The sequence below is a fragment of the Elaeis guineensis genome, chromosome 3 (assembly GCF_000442705.2).
Source record: "Elaeis guineensis isolate ETL-2024a chromosome 3, EG11, whole genome shotgun sequence".
Taxonomy (NCBI): Eukaryota; Viridiplantae; Streptophyta; class Magnoliopsida; order Arecales; family Arecaceae; genus Elaeis; species Elaeis guineensis.
Genome location: NC_025995.2, coordinates 74,414,135 through 74,440,426, shown reverse-complemented (window position 1 = coordinate 74,440,426; position 26,292 = coordinate 74,414,135). Strand labels below are relative to the sequence as shown.

Here is a 26,292-nt window from a genome sequence, read left to right as displayed (position 1 = left end):
GATCCACCTCCACCTTGGTGCGGACACCAGAGCCATCAAAAATCGACAACATAATTTAAGTTCGATTTGGATCGAAGAAGCCTCATTAAATTGATTCTACTTTAGTTATTTATTTTCAGTCAATAAATTTTAATGCATTTGGCTTTGGGTCCATAGGGCCATACTTGGATTTGTCCACGTCACCTTTGGAGCCACCACTCTCCACATGCTAAGAGAAGAATATGCATGCCAGCATATGCCGTGCTCATGCCAAGTTGTGTCAAGCATCAAGCACCCACATGAAATTCCATTTCTTCCTTAGAATTCCTTAAGAGTTCTTGGCTACTTACTTATTTTGTTGAAGGCTGATTTCTTTCCTATGGTAGATTATAATGCTTTACTTTTTTGTGGAGGGTTGATTTCTTCCTTGTAAAAATAAGAGATTCCTAAACAAATAGGACCCTTAGAGTCCTATATAAATCCTTGTATCTTTCATGAAAGAAAACAATGAATGATTTTACAAACTCCACAAATACTTGTGTCAATCGCTCCGAGAGGGAGAGGGTGTGAGACCCAAAATCGCCCCACAAGGGGAGGGTGTGAGGCCCACTTTCTATCCTATTCCTTCTACTTAAGATTCAGTGTTCCTGCGACTCTGATCGACTCCACCATCTACCCACGCAAGCCTATTCCGTCAAGAGAAGATCTGTCTCCTCCAGAATTTTCATCTGTCGTGCTGAGAGAAGGAGTGATTTCTTATTCTACAGATCATATGCTGTCAAGGACCTTCGATCCTTAACAGTTGATCTTTGATTTTTTTTTTAATCCGATGTTGGTAAAGACCTAGTTCTTTATCGATGGATCTGTTTGGTTAAAAGATTAAGAGCCCTAATCAGAGTAGTTTCTTAACTACCACGATCCGGATTCTTATCATCTTCTTGGATTTTCTCACGGGTTTAATATTTTATTTTTTCTCGTTCCATTCTTATTTCTTTTTTTTGCATCTACTCGTGAGCATGTTTAATTTCTGCTATCTGTTTATGAAATTTTCTATTACTAATTGTTTACTGATCTCTCGAATGGCATTCGTCTGTATCATTTAGATTGATCTCGCTTTAGTCTCGTATCAATCAATCACGCCTCCTGAGCAGAGTATAGGCAACTATACTGTCTGTCCTGGGAATAATGAGCCTCTGGCCGGACGTGATTTGTTATTGATGAACAGAAGAGAGCTTGATTATTAGGATTGATTTTCTTTTTAGGATTGTCCCGCATCAATTTGGTATCAGAGCAGGTTGATTAGGGCTTTAGTTTAAATTCAGCAATTTAAATTTTCGCAAGTTAAATTTTCGTACTCTAAATTTCGTACTTTACTTTCAAGCATTTTAATTTTTTATTGCACTTTATTTCTGCATCTTAGAGTTGCATGACCACTAGATCAGGTACCTGGTACCAACATCCTACTTCCCCACCCAACACCAATATGGATCCCAATATAGCAGCTATCATTAATGCTCTGACTGAAAAGCTTGATGACATGAAAAATTTTATGAAAGCCATGGATGAGAGAATAGTGGTATTAGAAGAAGCTAGGCAGAAACAACCTGAACCTGAGTCTCTCCGACTACCTATAGGACAAAGAGGTAGGAATCTAGAACTTGATCGACCTATAGGGGCACGTCCGCACCATAACCAGTTCGATCAAGATGAGCATATTCTTAGGAATGTGAAAGTCGAAGCCCCAAGTTTTGATGGTTGTCTAGATCCGAGAGAGTACCTAGATTGGGAATCAGGTATGGACCACTATTTTGGATGGTATGAAATGTCTGAAGCAAGGAAAGTTAGATTTGCTAGGATGAAATTGATGAGGCAAGCCCGACTTTATTGGGAAAGTGTAGAGCGTCTTCTCAATCAGAGAAGACAAGATCCGATAGAAACCTGGGATGAGATGAAAGAAAAACTCAGAGAGAAGTACCTCCCCACCTCTTACCAACAAAGACTTTTAGATCAATGGCAGAGGCTTACTCAAGGGAATAGATCAGTCACCGAGTATATCACGAGATTTGATGAATACCTCATGAGATGTGGAGTAGCCGAAGATAGAGTTGTTACCTTATCTCGATTTAGAGCTGGATTACGAGAGGATATTCAGCGTGAGCTCTTTCTGCGAGAGGTAACCACGTTGGAACAAGCTTATCAACTTGCCTTAGATTTTGAAAGATTTTCTAGATATTCGACTCCCCGTCGTCCTGAACCCAACCGAGTAACCCCTTCTGGATCGAGACCTAATATTAATCAAACTCCTAGTAACAGACCTCCACTTACAAATCCTATTGGGAGAAAAGAAGATAAAAGAAAAGGAGCTATAGGAGAGTTATCAAAAGGAAGTAGTTCTCGATCTCATTGCTTCAAGTGCCATGGTTACGGTCACTTTGCTGCACAATGCCCCAACCGATCATTATTCGTAGAAGAATTAGAAGGAGAAACTCTAGAAAATATTGAGGAGGAAGTTTATGAAGCTGATCCAGATTTAGCCGAGCAATTTGAGAGTACTGAGGACATCCTAGGTTATGCCACACCTGAGTCAGACCTTAGGCTTGGAGTCGTTAGGTATGTCCTAGCCCAAACTAAGGAAAGTGAAGACTGGCGTAGGACCTCTATTTTCCATACCTTCATAAAATTTGGCGATAAAATTTGTAAGGTGATCATTGATAGCGGTAGCTGTATCAACGCCATCTCCACCGACACGGTTAAGCGATTAGGATTAACTCCTGTAGATCATCCTAGTCCATACCGTGTATCTTGGATTGATTCCTCCTCTATTCCCATCAAATTTAGATGTCGTGTGCCCATCCAGCTTCATTCCTATCAAGATCATGTGTGGTGCGATGTCTTACCCATGAAAGTCGGAAGTATCATATTAGGTCGGCCTTGGCTATTCGACAATGATGTTACGATTTATGGCCGTACCAACTCCTGCAGCTTTACTCATCAGGGTAAGAAGATCACGATTAATCCTTCCCCACCTAAGGCTACTAATAGAAAGATAGGCGATGGACCAAAAGAAAATCTTAAGAAGAAAAGCCTCAATCTGATAGGTGCTAAAGAATTAGAGACGATCATGAGTGAAGGATCACCAGTTTGGATGCTTGTTGCTAGAGAAGTTCGTGAGGATTCTAAAGTGGATTATCCTAAGGAAGTAGCTAGCCTTCTTGCTGAGTTTCATGATGTCTTTCCTGAGGATCTTCCAGATTACTTACCACCTATGAGAAACATTCAACATGCCATTGATTTAGTTCCTGGATCTACCCTACCCAACTTGCCCCACTATAGGTTGAACCCTAATGAGCATGCTGAGCTACAAAGACAAGTTGGAGAGCTGATAAAAAAAGGATTTGTGAGGGAGAGTTTGAGTCCTTGCGCGGTTCCTGCACTACTGACTCCAAAGAAGGATGGTACATGGAGGATGTGCATAGATAGCCGTGCCATTAATAAGATCACCATTAAGTACCGCTTTCCCATCCCTAGGTTAGATGACATGTTAGATATGATGGCCGGATCCACTATCTTTTCTAAGATCGATCTTAAGAGTGGTTACCATCAAGTAAGGATTAGACCGAGAGATGAGTGGAAAACTACTTTCAAGACAAAAAATGGTTTATATGAGTGGATGGTGATGCCATTTGGATTATCTAATGCCCCTAGTACCTTCATGAGGTTGATGACCCAAGTACTACGATCATTTATAGGAATATTTGTAGTCGTATATTTTGATGACATTTTGATCTATAGTCGGACTAGGGAAGACCATTTAGATCACCTCCAAAGAGTGTGTCAAGTTCTTAAAACAGAAAGCTTGTATGCTAATCCTAAGAAGTGCGCTTTTATGACAGACCATATCATCTTTTTAGGTTTTGTTGTTACCCCCAATGGTGTATCTGCTGATCCTGAAAAGATTAGAGCAATAGTTGAGTGGCCGGTGCCCAAGAGTGTGCATGACGTGCGGAGTTTTCATGGATTAGCAACTTTTTATCGTAGGTTCATAAAAGGGTTTAGCACCATAGTCGCTCCCATCACTGACTGCATTAGAAAGAAAAATTTTGAATGGACTAAGGCAGCCAATAGAGCCTTTCTAGACATTAAGGACAAGATGACTCATGCCCCAATCTTACGTCTCCCTGATTTTTCTAAGGTTTTTGAAGTAGCGTGCGATGCGTCAGGAGTTGGGATTGGTGGTGTCCTTAGTCAAGAAGGTCATCCGGTAGCATACTTTAGCGAGAAACTTAACGATTCTAAACTCAAGTATTCTACCTATGATATTGGAGGCATTACCTGCTACCGCAAGAATTTATTTTGTACTCTGACCATGAGGCCCTTAGATTCCTGAATTCTCAAAAGAAATTGAATCATAGACACGGTAGGTGGGTCGAGTTTTTGCAAGCCTATACTTTTGTTTTGAAACACCGTGCAGGTGTAGAGAATCGTGCTGCTGATGCCCTGAGTCGTCGTCATACTTTGCTGTCCACCGTTAGTATAGAAGTTGTTGGTTTTGATAAGATTAAAGAAAATTATGAGGAGTGTCCAGATTTTGGTGACATACTTACCGCTTTACGTAAGGGGCCATCTAGAGAACGTAGTGAATATACCCTTCAGGATGGTTACCTATTTAGAGAACTAGTTTGTGTATCCCCCGTACATCTTTGAGAGATTTTTTAGTTTGGGAATTACATGCTGGAGGATTAGCTGGACACTTTGGTAGGAATAAAACTATAGAGTTGGTAGAAGCCCAGTTCTTTTGGCCAAGCTTGAAAAGAGATGTCGTCCGAATTGTTGCCCAATGTAGAACATGTGCCGTGGCCAAGCAGAGAAAACAAAACACCGGCTTATATACACCCTTACCTATACCAGACTGTCCTTGGCAAGATGTTAGTATGGATTTTATTTTGGGATTACCTAGGACAGCCAGGAAGCATGATTCCATTCTAGTGGTTGTAGATAGATTTTCAAAAATGGCCCATTTCTTGCCCTGTTGCCAAACGTCTGATGCGTCGAAAGTTGCAAGGATATACTTTGATGAGATTGTTAGACTACATGGATTGCCTAAAATCATTGTTTCTGATAGGGATGTTAGATTTATGAGCTACTTTTGGAAAACCCTATGGCATCTTTTAGGCACAAAACTAAAGTTTTCTTCTGCCTATCATCCGCAAACAGACGGTCAGACCGAAGTGGTTAATAGGAGTCTTGAAAATCTTTTGCGTTGCTTGATTGGGGAACATATGGGTAACTGGGATCTTTTGCTGCCCCGAGCCGAATTTGCATATAATAGCTCTGTTAATAGGTCCATTGGCATGAGTCCTTTTGAAGTAGTTCATGGATATCAACCTAGAAAACCAATAGACCTCATCCCACTACCCATGCATGCTAGGATTTCCGAATCTGCAGAGTCATTTGCACAGCATGTCAAGAGTCTGCATAAAGAGATCAGTAAAAAAATTAGTATGAGTAATAAAGTTTATAAACAGAATGCAGATTCTCATCGACGTGTTCAAGAGTTTGCAGAGGGAGACTATGTGATGGTTCGATTGAGGCCTGAACGGTTTCCTCCCGGAACCGTGAAGAAGTTACATGCCCGAGGAGCAGGTCCATTTAAGATCATAAAGAAAATCGGATCAAATGCGTATGTTGTGGACCTACCTTCTGATTTTGGAATTAGCTCTACTTTTAACATTACAGATCTTGTCGCCTATAAAAAACCAACTCGGATACCTAGTGAGCCATTTGAGCCTGAACCAACCTTTGAGAGCGAACCTATCCCTGAGTGTCCACCAGCCAAAATGTCAGCAAAACACGATCAGATTGAGAGAATTTTGGATGAGCAGATCCTTTCCACCCGGAGTCGAGGCTATCAGCGGTATCTGGTCAGATGGCGAGGTCGACCGGAGTCTGAAGATACCTGGATCACTCGAGAAAGCTGCAACGCATTGATCCCGATCTACTTGAGCGTCACCAGAGCGAAATCGACCCACACTCGACAGGGTCGAGTTTTTCCCACCTCGGGAGAATTGGTGCGGACACCAGAGCCATCAAAAATCGGCAACATAATTTAAGTTCGATTTGGATCGAAGAAGCCTCATTAAATTGATTCTACTTCAGTTATTTATTTTCAGTCAATAAATTTTAATGCATTTGGCTTTGGGTCCATAGGGCCATACTTGGATTTGTCCACGTCACCTTTGGAGCCACCACTCTCCACATGCCAAGAGAAGAATATGCATGCCAGCATATGCCGTGCTCATGTCAAGTTGTGTCAAGCATCAAGCACCCACATGAAATTTATTTCTTCCTTAGAATTCCTTAAGAGTTCTTGGCTACTTACTTATTTTGTTGAAGGCTGATTTCTTTCCTATGGTAGATTATAATGCTTTACTTTTTTATGGAGGGTTGATTTCTTCCTTGTAAAAATAAGAGATTCCTAAACAAATAGGACCCTTAGAGTCCTATATAAATCCTTGTATCTTTCATGAAAGAAAACAATGAATGATTTTACAAACTCCACAAATACTTGTGTCAATCGCTCCGAGAGGGAGAGGGTGTGAGACCCAAAATCGCCCCACAAGGGGAGGATGTGAGGCCCACTTTCTATCCTATTCCTTCTACTTAAGATTCAGTGTTCCTGCGACTCTGATCGACTCCACCATCTACCCACGCAAGCCTATTCCGTCAAGAGAAGATCTGTCTCCTCCAGAATTTTCATCTGTCGTGCTGAGAGAAGGAGTGATTTCTTATTCTACAGATCATATGCTGTCAAGGACCTTCGTTCCTTAACAGTTGATCTTTGATTTAATTTTCATCCGATGTTGGTAAAGACCTAGTTCTTTATCGATGGATCTGTTTGGTTAAAAGATTAAGAGCCCTAATCAGAGTAGTTTCTTAACTACCACGATCCGGAATCTTATCATCTTCTTGGATTTTCTCACGGGTTTAATGTTTTATTTTCTCTCGTTCCATTCTTATTTCTTTTTTTTGCATTTACTCGTGAGCATGTTTAATTTCTGCTATCTGTTTATGAAATTCTCTATTACTAGTTGTTTACTGATCTCTCGAATGGCATTCATCTGTATCATTTAGATTGATCTCGCTTTAGTCTCGTATCAATCAATTACGCCTCCTGAGCAGAGTATAGGCAACTATACTGTCTGTCCTGGGAATAATAAGCCCCTGGCTGGACGTAATTTGTTGTTGATGAACAGAAGAGAGCTTGATCATTAGGATCGATTTTTTTTCTCTCTTCTTTAGGGTTGTCCCGCATCACAATGTCACCCTACAAAATGTGCAGTGGATGTAGGAACCACATCGCATGATACCTCCTCAGGGTAGATTTTCTCAATGGAAAAGCTAAACAAACACCAATGTTTCACCATAAAAGGTTCATGGCAATTGAGACAAGCCAACTGAAACAGATATTTTCTGCAGTCAATCTTCAAGTTTCGATTCTTAACCAAACAACATTTTCTGCAGTTCCACCATCAATGAAGATATTGTGTGACATGTCACAAGAAAATCTCCCATTCACATTCCAATTACTGCTTCTGTCCATAGACACCTCTATCTATGGAAATGAATTCACCACCATTATCTCCTTCAAGTATAAGGAACCTCTCTTCCTCAGGTTTTACATTTTTAGGATTTGCTGTAATTAACATCATTGTTTCTTAGGACACATACTTGAATCCTAAACAATTCTAGCATCTAACACCCTCTTTCGTTGCTTGAATTCTAAAAATTCCTCGCAGCCATTCTCTGACAACTATAGCATCCATTGGTGGCTCTATAGACAGGCAGTGGCACTAGCCTGGTTTGCTGACCTGCTAAACTTTGATTCGGTTTGTGTTACATTTGCAAGGAAACATGATGCATCTTAACTAATGAAAAATCAATCCAAGCTGTGGATCAATGTAAATTTGTAGTTTGATGTGAGAGATCGCATTTACAATCAATTAATATGTGAATATATTTCAGTTAAGCAGCATTTTCTGAAATACAAAAATAAAATTAGATCTATGCAGAAAATTTTCATAGAAGATTGATCCTGTCTCAAAATAATTAAGACATGAGACAGAAAGACAAAAGGAATGAACAGGAAGAAGAAATCAGAAATAATGCATCAAACTGTCCAAAAATCAATCTCCCCCTTTTATAACAAAATACATAATAAAGGCTTACTAACTTGAACTGCTTACTTAACTAGGACATCTCAAACTTTCAACCTAAAAGGAAATAGGAAAAGGAAGAATAAGATACTCATAAACTCTCTAATAATTGCATACATCATATGTTTAAAAAATGCAACAACAAAAGACATCAAAATTAATTTGAAAGTCAATTCCAAAAATTTAAAACCTCTCCTAAACCAAACTAGACCTAGAGTATCCCTTAGATATTATTGTTTCCCAAATTAAGGCAGCAAAACCACTAGAGGAACAGCCCAAGCAAAAAAAAAAAAAAAAGCAAACAATTTGAATATATCTAACCAGCTTTTCTACAATAACAATAATTGAAATAAAATAAATTACCTAAATTCAAATCTAAAAGATTACAAATCAAAGAATTAATCTGAGGCACAGAAGTGCATAAATATGAGGAAGAGAGAATAAAGGAGCAATGGTAGCTGAAGGAAAATAACAGAGACCATGGAAAAACCTACATAAAGGAACTCATTCATTCATTCAAACAAAAATGTCTTCTAATAATTCATCACTCTTCATAGAACCCTATCATAGACATTCCAACAACCCAAACAATGTCTTCTAATAATAATAGGAATCCCAACTTATGTATAGCAAAATTAGGAGTCTGGTTAAGACAAATTAAACGAAACAAAACTCCTAATCAACCTGAAACTCCACTATCTTGGAACTGCACACTATTTTATCACAAAATAATCAAAATCAGTTAAAAATAAATTTACAATGACTTGAAACAATTTCTTATCAGCTTCACCTAAAATGGGACCTGGCCATAAAAATAGGTGCAAAATTGCTAGAAAGCAAATAAAAGCCCGAAAACTGAAATATAAACAGAAGCATCTGTGACCCAAGCCTTGAGAACACCGACTGCGACAAACGATCAAAACTGTCTTTCAGCTGATCAGGTAAGTTACTGTGATTTCGTACTTAGTTTCATATGAAGTCAAATATCATGTAAGAATTGTTAAAGAGAATTTTGAAGATGTTCTTTCCCTTGAAGGATAACTCATCAACACGTCTCTCAGGAATAAAACGAGATTTTGATTTGTTGTTAAAGAAAGAGTTGGAAAAATTAACTCAGATAAGAGACCAGCAAATTTCATTCCTCGACCTTCCATTCTTTCGACATCACCTATTTAATTAAAACTAAGAATGTAAAAATTATGATCTTATTTTTTTTCCAGTTTATGATTGCATATCAGCAGCTTAAATTTCCTACCAGATGCAACAAACATCTTGCTTCCTTGTGAATCATGCTTAAGCCATATGTATGACATCGAGATAGTAAGCATCACTCCTAGAGTTCATTAAGTAGTAGGATTGGGTAGACAAGAACAAAGTCAAGGGTTTGAAAGCCCCACTCCAACATAGTACTGCCCAAGGTTTGCTATGCCAGAATAGAATCCGAACCAACCGGCCGGTAGTATGGTTTGGTACGCCCCCGTACCATTCTATATCGGGCTCGAACCGACACACTAAAGAGAGGGAAGAGGGAGAACCAGAGAAAGGAAGAGAGAGAGGGAAGGAGAGGGGGATTGCGGAGATGCTGATGGTGGCTGGTAGAAGGATGCGGAGGCCTTCAGATGACCGGAGGAGTGATTTCGCCTTCTATCAGATTGAAATAGCAGGACAAGGAGCATTGGAGAGAGGAAGAGAGAGAGGGAGGAGAGAGGGAGAGGGAGATGGCAGAGACCCCTGCAGTGGCCGCCGATGGCCCTTGGATGACCGAAGAAGTGGTTTCACCCTCCTTCGGATCGAAACAGAGATGATCACCATTTCGATTTTTTTATTTTATCGGCTCATAGTGAAGCTAGAAACACAATTCTCAGCTTCACTATGAGTCGGCAAAAAAAATGTAATCAAATCGAAATAGGGATGGTTCACCCCTATTTCCATTCGAAAGAGGGGGGATTTCTAGGGGCCTTTGCGGCCCTCCAGTGGCCACCACCAACCTCCCCCTCTCCTCCCCTCCTCTCCCTCCCTCCTCCCCCTTCTCTCTCTCTTCCTCTCTCCAATTCTCCCACTACCCCGTTGCGGTCAACCAGGGGCCTTCGCGGCCCTCTGGCGGCCTCCATGGCCCTTTGGCAGCCCTCCCCAATCTTTTCCTCTCCTTCCCTCCCTTTCTCTCTATCTTTTCCTCTTTTGCCTTCTCCCTCTCCTCGTCAGTGTCTCCTTTCGAATAGATCCTCTATTGATATGGTTCGGCATGTCCCGAGCCAAGTGGTTCCATCCGATTTGGTGGAACTACCACCAGCATCATATTGTTTTGATAGGGAAATGAGATTGGCACATGTGTGGAACATTGGTACCAATCGCATTGGTTCGCATTGATTGCATCAATTCATACCAACTCTTAGGATGCATCATGATAATTAGGACAAACCAAAGCATACCAGTAATTTGATGCTAATAGTTTCGATCCACTCCAACCATACCAATACTGTCCTAGGCTCTTAGCAATAGATTGTTCTGACTCAAAGTTAGTATGGGGCCTAATACCAATTTTTTAACCTTTTGCAAAAGTTCTACATCACATGTTCAAAAGCTCTACTTGATTCACGTTGCTAATAATAAGCGAACCCCAATAAAAAAATGGCCGAAATATTTTAATTCTAAATATTTATTGGGAAAACTCCCATATTCATCAAGGTTAAGGGTGCCAAACATTGACTCGACTACAACCCAGCACAAACTTAAAAGGGTTTGGATCAAATATAACTGGGTTTAGGCCATAAAATGTTTGACATAATTCAACGTTATTAAGGCACTTGCCTAGGTGTGCCTAGGTGCTTAGGCGAGGCGCCCTTCACTGAAAGCACCTCAGCCTCCTCCAGGCGAGGCGCCTTCAACCAGGCAAGTGCCTCTGCCGCCTAGGCACTCACCTAGAGCGAGGCGCAAGGCACTCAACTCTGGCGCCCAATTAAAACTGATTTTATTCCCCTGACTGTTTAGCTTCCAATTTAACAGCTGTAATTCACTTCAATTTAAAATTACAGCTATGGATAATAGATAAATCCTTTAAAAGAACAAAAAACAAGGATACTTAAGTAATTTATTAAAAAAAATTAAGAGACAAATAGATTTTAAAAAGAGATTAAAGAGTCACAACTACATGCACCCTATGCAGCTGTACCCCTTCAACTTTCTTGGATTTTGGATGGCTAGAGCAGTTCCCTTCCCTCTATTGAAGTTGACAGCGCCCAATCAAAAAAAAAAGTATGAATTTTGTTCCTTTTTTCACCCTCTTTTCACAATTTATTTCTCTTCTCCTTCTCTTAATCTCCTCTCCTCCTCCTCTGTCCGTCTCTATTTTTTATTCAATAAAATAGAGCATATTTGTATTTATCTTCAATAAAACCATTCACAAAGCAGGTCAGCAGTGCACTGGTTTTACAATGGCACTATTTATTCTCTATTCTCCTCTTAAGCTCCTTCTTCTCTGTTAGTGACTGTTTTTTATTTAATAAAACAGAGCATGTTTGTATTTTTTTTTAATAAAACAGAGCATGTTTGTATTTTTTTTCAATAAAACAGTTCTCTATTCATCCCTGACTCTCTGCTTTGTGCAGTCAGCAGTGCACTGGTTTTACAATGGTCGCAGCAGAGGGTGCAACAGCCAATGCTAGCAGTACAAAGGTGACAAAAAGATCCTAAAGATCCTAAAGATCAAATATTTCTCTTGGAAATATAATTTTTTGAAAGATCCTAAAGATCCCAATTCTGTTACGTGTATGTTCTGTTCTAAGGTGACAAAAAGTGGGATATTTAGGGCAAAACAGCATCAAATTAGAAAGTTTAAAAATGCTAAAGCATGTCTCAAATGCCCTGAGAATGTGAGAAAAGAGCTGCTGAATTACATGTCCGAGAGAAAGAACCCCACAAAGAGAATTATGATCAGATGCCACACTTTGACGATTTTGACAACATGATTGAGATTGAAGATAATGACAATGAAGCTAAAAATCAAACTTTCAGAAGAAGGTTAGCATCTGGTTCAGCCACGAATAAAGGGATGGATAATGTCAAGAAGCCACGACATAAAGGTCCAATGGATTCCTTTGTGTATCAGAAACCAGAGAAAGTGGTTCAACTTTGAAAGCAAGGAAAATTGAAGCAAACAAACATTCAAGATGCATGTGACAAAAAGAAACGAGAAGAAGCTTGTCAATATATTGCTCATCTGCTCTACCAAGCCAGAATACCATTCAATGTTGCAAATTCAGATGCATTTAAATGTGTGGTTGAAGCAATTGGGCACTATGGTCCTAATTTAAAACCCCCAAGCTACCATGAGTTAAGAGTTTCACTGCTTAAGAAAGAATTGGCATACACAGATGATATGTTCAAGAGTCATAAGGAAGCTTGGGTAAAGCATGGATGTTCTGTGATGTTAGATGGATGGGCTGATCAGAGGGTTCAAAGTTTAATGAATTGTCTGGTGAACTGCCCTGCTGGAACAATGTTCGTAAAATCTATTGATGCTTCATCATATGTGAAAACTGGAGAGAAAATGTTTGAGTTGTTAGACTCTTTTGTGGAACATGTGGGAGAGGCGAATGTTGTCCAAGTAACTACCGATAATGCAACAAATTTCATCATGGCTGGTATGACTTTCTAATCCTGATTTTTAATGCCAATATTCTAGATTTCCAGTTGTATATTGTGATGTAGAAGAGACTTTCTAATTTTGATTTTTAATTCTGCATTGCATATTGTTTTTGCATTTGTTTGAAATAGGAAAGCTTTTACAAGTGAAGAGGCCACATATTTATTGGACATCAACTGCAGCACATTGCATGGATCTAATGTTGGAAGATCCTAGGGAGATTCCACAAGTTAAACAAACTATTGATAGAGGAGTTGCACTTACCGGTTTTATTTACAACCACGTTGGTGTTCTAAACATGATGAGGAAGTTCACAAAAAGGAGGGACTTAGTTAGGGCTGGAAAAACCAGATTTTGCACATCATATCTTACTTTGCACAGCATTCACAAGCAAAAGGTTAACTTGAGAAGTACAAGGAAGTCTTCAAGATTATTGACAAAAGATGGGAATGCCAACTACATCAGCCTCTTCATGCAGTTGGTTATTACTCGAATCCCGAGTTTTTCTATAATAACCCAAATATACAATTTGATGAGGAAGTGACTGCCAGACTATATGCATGCATAACAAAATTAGCTCCAAGTCAAGAAGTGCAAGATCATATCATATCTGAGTTACATGTGTACAAAAAGGAAGAAGGCCTATTTGGGATTTGGCTATTAGATCAAGGACAACAAAGGCTCCAAGTAACTTAAATAACTTGCTTAGAATTTCAGAATTTATAACTTATTCAGAATTTCAGAATTTATAACTTATTCAGAATTTCAGATGTTCTCATTCTAAACTCTTCGCTTTTTCATTTATCTGCAATGCAGCCGAATGGTGGAGTTTGTATGGAAGCTCAGCTCCAAATTTACAACAATTAGCAATTAAAATTCTTAGTTTAACTTGCAGTGCATCTGGCTGTGAGTGTAATTGGAGAGTGTTTGAACAGGTTAGTTACTTACATCATGTGCTGCACATGCAAATCTTATTAAATAATAGTAATATTATATTCCTCAACAAGTTTGATAAATGATTGATTGGTACTTGTAGATTTACACAAAGAGAAGGAATAGGCTAGAGCAAAAGAAGCTTAGCGATTTAGTGTATGTCAAGGACAATCAAAAGCTTAAAGAGAGATATGATTGGCGCAATGTTATTGATCCTATTTCTTTGCAAGAAATTGATGAGTGTAATGAGTGGTTGATTGGAAAGTCTAGCATGCAAGGAGTCAATTCTATGGATGTCGAGTATGATTCGGTGTTTGGTGATGATGACATGGGGTGCAGTAGCTAGGGCAGCAGGTGTTGGAGAAGGAAGAAAAAATACTAGATTGCAAGTAAGATCAAGATCAGCAGCAGCTTCAACTTCACATTCAGAGCCACCAAACTTAAATCATGAAGAGATTAGTTCTAGTTCAAAAGAAGAGATTGAGGAGAACGTAGAGAATGACCTAATTGATGATGGAGGAGATGATCATTATGACAACTTAGGCATAGAATCTGATGAAGACTTTTAGTTTTAGACTTTTAGAATAGAACAATAGGCTACCTTGTGTAAGTAATGGAGAAAACAGAAAAGTCATAAAAGTTCTCATCTTTTGGGTGTGGTGTTTAGACAAAAATTCTGATAAAGACTTTTGGTTTTAAATTAGATCATTAGAACAATAGGCTGTAATGAAGACTTTTAGTTTTAGAATAGACTATATTTATTTCTTATTTTTTCTATCTTTTCCTAAAAAAATGGTGCCTAACTTCAATCAGGCACTCGCTTTTTCAATGCCTAGCACCTCAAGTGCTAGACAGGGTCAAGCGCCTAGCGCCCTTAACAACCTTGACATAATTACTTGTCTATTTACTGAGCTGAATTCAAATTTAGCATTCAGTTTATAGTACATTAAGATATCAGTTTTTCAACCTTGGCACCCAGCAAAATTATCAGGTTCTAACTCTTGCATGTATACATCTAACCTTTAGAATAGAAGAAAATTCAAAGCTGCAACTTATTGAGGTCCACTTTAACATAAGTTAGAGGATATAAAATCAACAAATTTATAGCACAGGTGATAAAAAACAACATGCATCTAAGACTAGGGCTGGCAAAATATGATCCGACCCGTGTTCGACCCGCCATAAACAGGTTTGGATTTAGGCTAAACGGATTTGGGTCATAAACGGATCAACCCGTTTAACCCGTTTAATAAGTGGGTTGGATTTGGATTTTACATATCTGACCCGTTTAACCCGTTTAATATTCAGATCGGATTGAGTCAGATAATTATTTAACCTATTTAACCTATTTCTGACCCATTTAACCCGACCTGTTTAACCCGTTTAACCAGTTTAATCCGTTTAACCTAATTTGACCTATTTAATAAACGGATTAAACAAGTCGGATCGGATTACCTGTTTAATAAACAGGTCGGGTTCAGATTTGAATTTTTGACCCATTTAATAAACAGATCAGATTTGGATTGACGATTTTCTGATCCGATCCGTTTATGATCTGATCCGTTTATAACCTGACCCGACTTGATTGCCACCCCTATCCAAGACTATTATCAACATCGGCAAAGAAATAAAAGTTTATGGATTGAAAATCCTTATTCTTATTGTCCGAGTCAAGGTTCACAGACTCAGTACCGAAATCCGTTTCGATTGCCGACTGATATGGTACCGTACCAGATATAAAAAAATCCCACACAACACACAAAAAAAAAAAAGAAAAAAAATCGGACCGAATCACCCCGAACCATACCAAACTGACCGGTTTGATCCGATTCAGGCTATTTTCCGAAAATCCACTTGAACCGAATCGATTTCTCGCCGATACGGTATGGTACGGGATGTACCGACCGGTTTGGACCAGTGCATAATACCATGATCCGAGTCATTAATGAGATCTTTTATCTTTTTATTATATCTTTCATACCATATATTATACTTAGTCCTAAATCAACTGCAATGGAGCAAAAGGATTCATTTGCCTGACCCCAATTACTTTGGAATTTAGGCTTGGTTGAGTCGAGTACATATTGCTTAATTAATTGGGTCGGTTGTTTGAGTACCAATAAACTTTAAAATATTTTAATCTTCGCTAGCAAGTAACCTCACACAGCCTTAAAATCACTTGCTTGAGTGCCAGGTAACAAATCTTAATCTTATTTTATCATACTCGGCCAATTTTAATCTCAAGTTTACTTGTAAGTGACCAATTAAGGTTAAGGTCATATGGCATGAGTAAGGCCTAGCTTGTTATTTGGTACTTTAGTGGAGGGAATGGAAGGTACTATGCCACTTTTGGTCTATCTATAAATTACTAGATGCCCCCAAAGATGGAAGGTAATGTTGGTTTATGAAAACAGCTTGTTTCCTTCAAGCAAGTTTCTTTTATGTGATGCGAAGTAGATGAGTGACTCTAACTTATCTTCCTCTGAGTTTTCCCTCACACAGTTTGTGGTTTTGTATGAGGCCCTGCAAAGTGAGTCCGAATTCTGTCCTTTCCACTCTTATCCATTTCTTTCTTAATTTTTCTCAATTTTCCTGTTGCTTCTTTCGTTTTTCTTTGGTTTCAGCCCAAAAGCTTCAATTTGAACTTAAAATCCAGCAAACTTTTACTTTAGTCTTAGCATCATAGAGAACTTTTAACCCTGGATTTTTCTAACCCATCAACTGCCTTATGCTATTTTGGTATTATAGCCTAGGTTGGACCACCATGTTAACCGAATCTGTATGATCTTATAGAAGCATACAATCGATAAGCTTTATGATCAACACACCAGATTCTTGCTAGAATAGATGTCTTGGCTGATGTGCAAAATCTAAAACGACATGTTCATACCCTAGAAACTACTTGAGTTCATAATAAGTCTAGGGTGCAAGACAATCAAGACAATGAAAAATTTCCTAACCCTACTAAAGCATATTTAAACAAGCAAAAGGACAGTGTGCCACCATCTTGAAATGGAAATGATTGTACAGATGCTTGTTCTAGTTCTGCCATCAATGGACAACCTCATGATGATGAACCACATGGATATTCTAGTAAAGTTTCAAGGATTCCTGCACCACAACTTGCTCACCCTACAATTAGGGGTATGCATGATGTTAAGTATGACCATCTAGGTCAAAGGAGACATGTCTTTTGTGATCATAAGGAGGACATCACAATGAAGGTTATTAAAGTCAAACCCCAAAATATGATGGCCACTAAACCCTAATCTCTTCCTCGGCTGGCTTATTGGTATGGACCAGTACTTTGACTATTGCAATATGCTAGCAAGTCAACGGGTGTGATTTGCCAATATGAAGTTGATGGGTTAAGCAAATCAATAACGAATCAATGTCAAACAAGATTAAGTCAAGATCCTATCAGACATTGGAATGAGATGAAGGGAAGTTAAAATATCTCATGGTGCCATGTCAAGAATGTTTGAGGAACATCAGCTCACCTTGAGACAAGGCAGCATGGCAATTGCCGAATACATGAGCAAATTCGATGAGCTTATGATCTGATGTAATATCCAAGAGATGCCTTATCAACCTCCCCCTAGATTTTGTACAAGATTAGGAGCTGATATTCAACATGAGTTACTTTGTCATGTGGTAGATTTCCTAGAGAAAATATCTCAGCTAGCCCTTGACTTTGGATACCTTAGATTCCTGCCACTAGGAAATTGAGTTCCCAAGTTAGGGAGACTGCACCATGAAAAGATCAAAGGTGATAGGACTATTAGGTACACCAACATCGCTCCGAAAGCACCTAGAGGCAGCAATTATTCAATTTGCCAACCCCAAAACACTAACGAGAAGGATATTGCCACAGAGTCTTCAAACAAGGTAGAAGTAGTGTTCGATGTTATAATCAAGATTCGTCATCTTGATATCGAACCCGATTATACCGGTACCATCCTTTACATTAGCGATATGCAATTTGATATGGTACGAGACAGCATACCAAGTATCTATATGGTATAAGACAACATACCGAATGTTCATATGATATGAGACAGCATACCAGTACAAGATCGGTATGGTACAGTATGTCCCATACTGAATGATATGGGGTACAGTAAATCATGGTTATAATTGTTTTAAGCCTAGACATTAATCCATTCGCATCCAGCAAGCTAGGAACCTCCATGTTGAAGCAAGTTCGAAGGATGTTCAGGGTGAGGTACTGGAGATTGCTCGCATCCCAAATGAGGTTGCTAATGATGAGGAATTGCAAATATTTGAGGATGACAATCCTAGGATGAATGTCATGAGGTGTCTACTTGCGGCATCTAAGGGTGTGGATGTTTGGGGATATACCTTCATCTTATACATCAAAAGTAGTGGGAAAAGCTGCAAAGTAATAATTAATGGGGGTAGTAGTATGAACCTTGGCTCCATGAGTGCTTTAGAAAGGATGAAACTAAAACCTAATTCACACTCATCATTATGTAAGTAGCTTAGGTCAATAAAACCACCATGCCACTTAACTGTGCTACTTGGCCACAATTCAATTTGCCACATAAGAAGACCAAGTTTGGTTCAACATGCTTCCTAGGGATGTAGCTCATATACTGCTTGGGAGGTGATGGCTATGACTTAAATTAACCTATTATGAGAGAATGAAAGTAATATCTTTTAACATAATGACAAGAAAATTGTGTTGAATCCATTACAACCCATTGACAACAAGAAAGGTCAAAGGAAAGAAACCAAGTAGCAAAAATGGAGACTACATAACCCTTTCATGTGTTTAATAGAATAGAAATTTAGTCATGTGAGTAAAGTGCAGAGGATTGCTTATGTCTAGTAGTTAAGGAGGTACAAGAACCATTAGCTAATGATGAAGTTGAATTACCTCCAGATGCTATTTGAATTCCACGATCTAAGACTAGATGAACTTTGTAATAAAGTCCCATTTAGGAGACATAAAACATGCCATAGACACGGTTCCCAGGTTATGCTTACCAAATTTACCACACTGTAGCATTAACCTAATAGAACATGCTGACCCAGAACAAGTAAATGAGCTTCTATAGAATGGCTTCATAGAGAGAGTTTGAGCCCATGTGAAGTATTCGCATTGCTCACACCTAAAAAAGATTATACATGGAGAATGTGTATCAATAGTAGAGCCATCAACAAAATCACAATCAAATATAGATTTCCTATACCTAGGCACTCGTATGTTGGATATAATGGCCAAATCCATAAATTTCACTAAGATTGACCTTCAAAGTGGGTATTACTAAATACAAATTCAACCTAGAGATAAATGGAAAATAACATACAAAACCAAAGATCATTTTATGAATGGTGGCCTTTGAATTGACCAATGCACTGAGTAACATTTTCATGAGAGTTGACTCAAGTAATCCATCCTTCATACGCCAATTCCTCGTTTATTTTGATGACATCCTTATCCAAAGCCAAACTAAGAACATTTCTACATATTTGACAAGTACTTTTTATGCACTCTATTTTCTTATGTGCTCACAATATATCTTCCTTGGTTTTGTAATCTCATTTGAAGGAGTTGCAACTGACCCTGAGAAAGTGCAAGCCAATAGAGAATGGCCATAACCTCAAAACACACATGAAGTTTGGAGTTTTAGTACCATATGACTCCCATAATAAATTGTATAAGAAAATCAGAGTTTAAATGGTAAAAAGCTGCAAACAAGGCATATCTAGAGAGAAAAGAGAGAACAACACAAGCCCCTGCTTGTATGACTAATAGACTTTTCAAAAGTTTTTGAGGTAGTTCGTGATGCTTCAGGGGTAGGAAGTGGACCTTCCTATTGCCTATTTTAGTTATTAACTAAATGAGGCTCGACAAAATATTCCACCTATAACAAAGAATTGCATGCAATTGCAGGTATTGACATATTGGAGAAATAATCTCCTACCTAGAGAATTTGTGCTGTATTCAAACCATCAAACCCTTGAGTATTTTAACTCAATAAAAAAAATGCCTCTGACACTTCAAATGGTTCAAGTTTATCTAGCAGTTGTTTTTAAGCACCAGTCTGCTATTAAGAATAAACCTGCTCATGCACCTAGTAAAGTAGTGGTCATCTTCTATTCTACTCATATCAAGGTGATTGACTGAGCATATATAAGATGAATATGTTTGATATCGAGATCTTAGTGAAATTTACAATTCATTGATCAGTGATGCACCTTCCAAGAGTGTAACCTTAATTATTGATGAGATTATTTTTGTGAGGACAGCTGATCAGTGTTGCCAGTCATTTCGGTCAAGATAAGATCATTGATATGGTTGAGGATAGGTTCTTTTGGTCTGGCCTTAAAAGGGATTCACATGCATAGTTTCACAATATCATACTTGTCAATTAGCCAAAAGGCTCTATACACAGTTGCCTATACTAACACATTGTGGTAAGATTTTTGCATAGACTTTGTCTTAGAACTTCCACATGCCATTAGATATTATGATCCAGTGCTTGTTGTGGTGGATAGATTTTCAAAATTGACTCATTTTATAATGTCGCAAATTTCTTTTTTCAAGAGACCATGAGATTACATGGCCTTCTTGGGACAATTATTTTTAGATTGTAGTGTTAGATTTTAGTTACTTTTGGAAGACCCAATGAAAGATGCAAAACACCAAACTCAAATGTTCATTAGCTTATCATCCATAGACGGATGAACAAACTTTGAAGTGAATCACAGCCCAGAAGATCTCCTTCGGTGCTTTTTCTCATATTTTTTTTCTAAGTATCTCATTAGGTGTTTATTTAATGATCACATGTCAAGTTGGGGCCAAATGTTATGGCAGAATTTTCATACAACAGCTCTATACACCAAATCCACAAGTCATATCCTTTAAGGTAGTCACATATCAAATGCTACAAAACCTATAGAACTCATTCCTTCATCACCTGAGTCTAGACCTAGTGAACCTGCAAAAGTTTGCTAGGCATTTAGACTTGAATGCCGAGACTATACGAAAGATTATCCTTAACGGTCAAAATTACAAATCTGCCACAAATCTCCATTGCAGGTTTCAAGAATTCTGAGAAGGTGATATGGTGATGATGGGTGTTCTTCTTGTAAAGAGTGTTCTAAAGAAATTTCAGGCCAAAAATACAGGACTACATACGATTCTCCAAAGAATAATGCCAACACCCATATTATATATTTACCTCGTGACATGGGAATTAGCCCCACTTAATATAGAAGATTTCACCCTCTAGAAGGAATCAACTAATGATCCCTTGGTGGACAACCAATTATTGGTCCCTCTTTTACTAGTTCACAGGCATATCCTACATCATCCACCCTAGCTGTACCATCACCACCACCACTTTTCCTAAGAAAAGAGAAGAGATTGGAGATGTTTTAGATGACCAGATCATTTCCACTCACTTGGATATCAGCTCATTCTAAAGTAGCAATGTCGACCAATTGAAGATCACATGGATCTTAGAAAAAGAACTTTAGAGACCTAATCTTGAGTTGTGCAATTTATACCGCAATCTTCATTCCCTGGAGGCAAATTCTCACAAGCTGGGGAGGATTGACAAAACCAACATACATTCAAGACTTATTATTGTCGTTGACATTGAAATAAAAAATTTATGGATCGGAAACAAATGGATACAAAGCTGATTGAGAGCTTAATAAAGGCCAAAATTTAAACTCTTCAAGCCATATCCAGGGCTGATTAGAATCTTAATGAAGACAAAAACTTAGTCTTCAAACTTTACAAGGCCTTAGTCGTATTGTTTGAATCATTAATGAGGTCCATATATTTTTTTATTAGTTTTTGTGTTTTGCAATTTCTTAGTCAATTAGGTCAATTGCTTGAGCATCAGCAACTTTACTTTATTTAAATCTTACTTGACTAGCAAAAAATTTAATACGACTCTATGCGCTTGCTTGAGTGCCAAGAAACATTGTTGTATTTTAAGTTTACCCATTCCACAATATATCTTATTTGGCCAATAAAAGTTACTCGGATATGAACCAAGGGCTAGCTTGTAATTGTATTTTGTGGAGGTGCAATTTATCCTATGTTACTTTCAAGCTATCTATAAGCAAGATTCGTCATGCCGGTACCGGGGCCTGGACCGATCGGCCGATGACACAGCTCGATAAGCCCCCATGCTATTCCATGATGAGTCCAAATCGGCACATCAGAAAGACCAGGGGAGAGGGAGAACAAGAGAGAGGAAGAGAGGGGGAGGAGGGAGAAGGAGAGGGAAGGAGGAAGGGAGATATATGGTGAAGGCTAACAGAGCCCATACTGACACGATAGCAAGGGTGGAGGAGAGGAAGACTGTGGGAGAGGAAGAGAGAGAAGGCCAGGAGGCAAGCTAGAGGAGGGGCTCTACCTTCCTCCCAATTGAAATAGGGGCATAAGTCCCTGCTTCTTTTTTCCTTTCCTGATTTTCAAGTTTGCAATGGTCCACTAGCAAGAGCCCCTCCTTACTAGAAATTGGGAAATAAAAAAGAAATAGGATCTTCTGTCAATCGGGAGGAGAATGGAGCCCCTCCTCCGACTCTCCAATGGCCTGGCCGGCCCTCTATCCCTCTCCCTCTCTTTTCTTCTCTTTCCTTCTCCCTCTCTCCCTCCTTCGTTGATTTCTTGTTTTGAATGCTGGAACCATCCTGATTTGTCGCCAGCACGACTTAATACGCCCCGAATTGGGCGGTTTGGGATAATTCTGCAATTCTTGCTATAAGGCTACCCTCATCCCAAGATGATAGGTAATGTGATAAATGATATTAGTTTTTCTAGGTGACTTCCTTTGTGTGAAGCAAAACTTCCAAAGTGATTCCGGATTACCTTAGAGTTTTCCCTTGTACGATTTGAGGTCGGTTGTAAGGCCCTAAAGAGTGAACCTAGTTCCTATCCCTTTGCCTGTCTTTCTCTCCTATCTTTTTTCTTTTTTAATTTTCTGTGATTTTCTTGTTGTTTCTTTCATTTTACATCAATTTTAGTCAAAAACTTAAACATGAACCTGAAATCTGCAAAATTAGTAGTTTAGTCTTAGCATCATAAAGCCCCTTCAATCCTTGATTTTCCTAACCCCTGGACTTCCTACATCAATAGGACAACTCAGAAGCTTCTTGACACTTTTAAAGTTAGACTTCTATCCCCCCAAGATATTGTATTCCGGTCGATTGTTGATTCATGATCCACCCATTTAAGCATGCAATTTTCTGTGTCAATTTTCTTGATGGCACCAGCAGTAAGCGCATGAAAGATTTCAGAAGCTTCTTAAGTGATCGAGATCATAACTGACATACCGCCTTGAGTGAGGAAGCCTGAGGACAAGATTTGACATTGCACTGATAAGATCGGGCATCGCCAAGAATTGCAAAAGAATCAACTGCAATAAAGTAAACCACAAATTCTTTGAGATCATTTCTGCAACATGCCGAGCAACACAATGGCCAACCTACAATCAGATTCAAATTCTCACGACACTTTCAAAACCAATTTTAAGTAGAAAAATTGAACAAAAACAGAGCAATACCTCATGACCGATGACCGTGGCGATCTCAGCATCGGTCCTGAAATGGTCGAGCAACCCCGTGAACACGACAATCTTGCCGCCTGGAAGGCAGAAGGCATTGACGGTGCTGTCCCTCACAACCAGGATCTCCCAATTCAATCCTTCCAAGTGCTTGACCGCGGTCCTGCGAGCCTCGCCCTCCTTCCGGCTCTGGTGGATCCATTTGTCGTCAAGAATCTCATCTTTCCGGCTCCATTTTTCTTCAATTTTCTCTTCATCACGGCTCAATGCTAGAAGAGTGTCCCGGGAGCGCTCGGGGGTGGCAAAGACGGCGGCGGCGGGGAACTCGGAAGCGTACTCCATGTCGCTCCAGCGGCGCTCGTCGTGGCGGAGGCCGCGCTGGAGGGCGTCGATGATCTCCTTGGCGATGAGGCGTACGCGGACGCTGTCGGGGTGGAGGGCGGGGAGGATCTTGCCGCGGAGGGCGGCCTTTAGTTGCTCGAACTGGGACTCGCCGAGCTGGCGCTCGAGGGAGGGGGAGAGGAGGATGAAGTGCGTGCGCTTTGTGTAGGGGACTGTCTCGAGGTTGCCGTAGTAGACGGTGATGGCGGCGCCGCCGCCGACGATGGCGACGAGGAGCACGGCGCGAGGGTTCTGGTACCAGCGGGGCCCGCCGCGGCGGCGGAAGTGCTGGAGTGGGCGGTTGTCCACGTAGTAATAGTAGCACCGCCGCCACCTCCCGGCGCCGGCGCCCGCGCCGGTGGGGGCGGCGGGGCGGAAGATTCGGGAGAAGGGGGCGGAGGGATAAGGTGGAGGGGGAGAGTGTCGAAATCCATTGGATCGCGGGGATGGGATATTGGGAAGAGGATTTCGATAACGGGAGAGGAGAGAGGAAAGGGCGGATTTTGCTTTCCGGGAAAAATTCATTTCTTGTTAAAGTTGGGAGATTTCCCCGTTTTTTTTGCCGGAGGAGGGTTAATTGGACATATGGATTGGATACGAGAGTTTGGTGGTGTCGCGGACGGAGGGAGCATCGGAGGAGAAGCGAATAACCAACCGACCGCCCAGTGCGAGGAGTGGGGAGAGGAGATTGACGCTTGCGGTGGGTCCCAGTGAGAACAACGGCACCGAGAATGTAGACTCGTCCAGAACTCTTTGGTTTAATCAGATCAGGAATAGCTGAAGAAAGATGAAAAAAATATATTTTTATAATAAAATTTGAATATATTAACAGTCAGATAAAAAAAATTAAATTTATTAATTTAATTAATAAAATTTAAATCGATTAATTTTAAAATATTGAACCGTCGAAACTCAACACCGTTTTTCCGATTTATCATGTGACTCACGTGCACGCTAATGAGTTTTGACATGGCGCAGAACTTGCTGACGTGATCAGAAAGTACCGATGTAATTTCTAATATTAATAAAAATAATTATTTATATTTGGATGAACGTCAGAACTTTTTTTTTTTTTCTTCCATCTTCTCATCGTCCTCATTTAGAGCTTCAAGGAGCAAGCAAGGTTGATAGAGATGAAAAGAGAAAAGCAACGGAGAAGACGTTCTTTGCAGGTATGAACTCAAAATTTCATACTTTTTTTCTTCTTTGGTCCCTTCTAATCCATAGATGTAGTCATCTAGCGTTAATTTGGCCTCTTCATCAACAAGCAAGATTTCACCTCTATCCCGACGCTCCGCTCCATCTGAGAATAACAATGTTGTGTAGGATGAGGAGTTATATTGTGGATACTTTGATTGGATAGACCCTCCTATGTATTCTCGATAATGATGGTGATTCCTGAATTACGTGATGAAATTTAGATTTTAAGGAAGAAAAATAAAAATTTACAGACTTCTGCTAATCAAATAAGGCTTGCTGTAGCTGAAAATGAAGCAAATAAGCTTCATCAAGTTAAGGTGCAGCTGATTGAGAAGTTGCAGAAATCAGAGGCTCGGGTTGAGAGATTTAGGAAAATGACTCTGTTTACATTATTTGTATCAGTAGCTGTATTTTTGTGGGTGATAAATTTCTAATGTAATCATGATGTTGGTATGATGGTGCAATTTATGAAGTTGTAAATGTGCTAGGGTAGTTGTTAATTAGGTTAGGCATGTTTTTGGTATGTTTAGAATATTTGTCATGATGCCATATTAACTAAATTAATGGAAGACTGAAGCATTTTGATCTATTATTGCATCTACAGATTTTATTTTTGGGTTTCTAGTGATCTCCATTAATTATGATTTTGTTCATATTACAATTGGAATGTTTAATAATTACTGAATTTCATCTTCATATACCATAATTAACCAGGCTTAAAGTTTTGAGAGTGCACTATCTAAGGATGAAACTAACAATCAAAAGTTTTAGTTGCTAAAAAGAAGTATGTTGATAACTATTTTTCCTCTCTAGATCATGAGTTATGGTGTAATTTCAGCTTTGGAGCCAATATCACCAACATTAGAGAAAACTCAGATCAATATCTGTACATACAGCTTCAAACAAAAAATTTTATTGCTAGAACACTTTCAGATTAATAACAAAAAAAGAACTGAGTCAAAACAACAACAATCTTTCTTGCCCAACTCAAACATTCACATAGTCACAACACTTAAAATTTCATGATCAGCAAACATACATAGAGTCAAAACAACAGATTTTAGAGTCAAAAGCAAAAACAACTCTTAACATCTTTTCTCATCTTTTTTGGCCAACGTACAGAGTTAATAAAACATCAACCAAGACCCAAAAACAGGACAGAAACTTTATGTTCACTACTGTGATGTTTGGCTTGACTGATTGGGAGTTCTTGACTCCATCCTTGATGTCTGACTATTAAAAACTGTCCTCCTTTACCAGTGTGTTCCTGTGGCAGTATCTCTTGTGTTGCAATCCCTTGAGGTGCAATCCTTGATAGAGTCCTACAAAACCATATGTACAGATGTTAAGCAGTTAATGATTTAACATAAAATCAATTCACCATAGCCTTCGT

At 39.3% G+C, this 26,292-nt stretch overlaps 1 protein-coding gene across 5 annotated transcripts in view; it reads right to left on the bottom strand.

The window, feature by feature from the left end:
* Positions 1 to 24,410, bottom strand: part of LOC105042099 (mitochondrial metalloendopeptidase OMA1) — a 37,693-nt gene extending 13,283 nt beyond the window's left edge. Inside the window, exons 1-3 of one of the 5 annotated variants that reach the window (XM_073253817.1) lie at positions 23,319 to 24,410; positions 23,089 to 23,171; positions 18,686 to 18,902 (exon numbers count right to left, since the gene is read on the bottom strand). In XM_073253817.1, the coding sequence (XP_073109918.1) occupies positions 18,701 to 18,902; positions 23,089 to 23,171; positions 23,319 to 24,224 (1,191 nt within the window). In that variant the 5' untranslated portion in view covers positions 24,225 to 24,410 and the 3' untranslated portion in view covers positions 18,686 to 18,700. Of the gene's footprint in view, positions 1 to 18,685; positions 18,903 to 23,088; positions 23,241 to 23,318 lie in introns of those variants that run through there. The other 4 variants (XM_073253815.1, XM_073253818.1, XM_073253816.1 and 1 more) reach the window with 4 other exon arrangements.
* Positions 24,411 to 26,292: the final 1,882 nt, after the last annotated feature.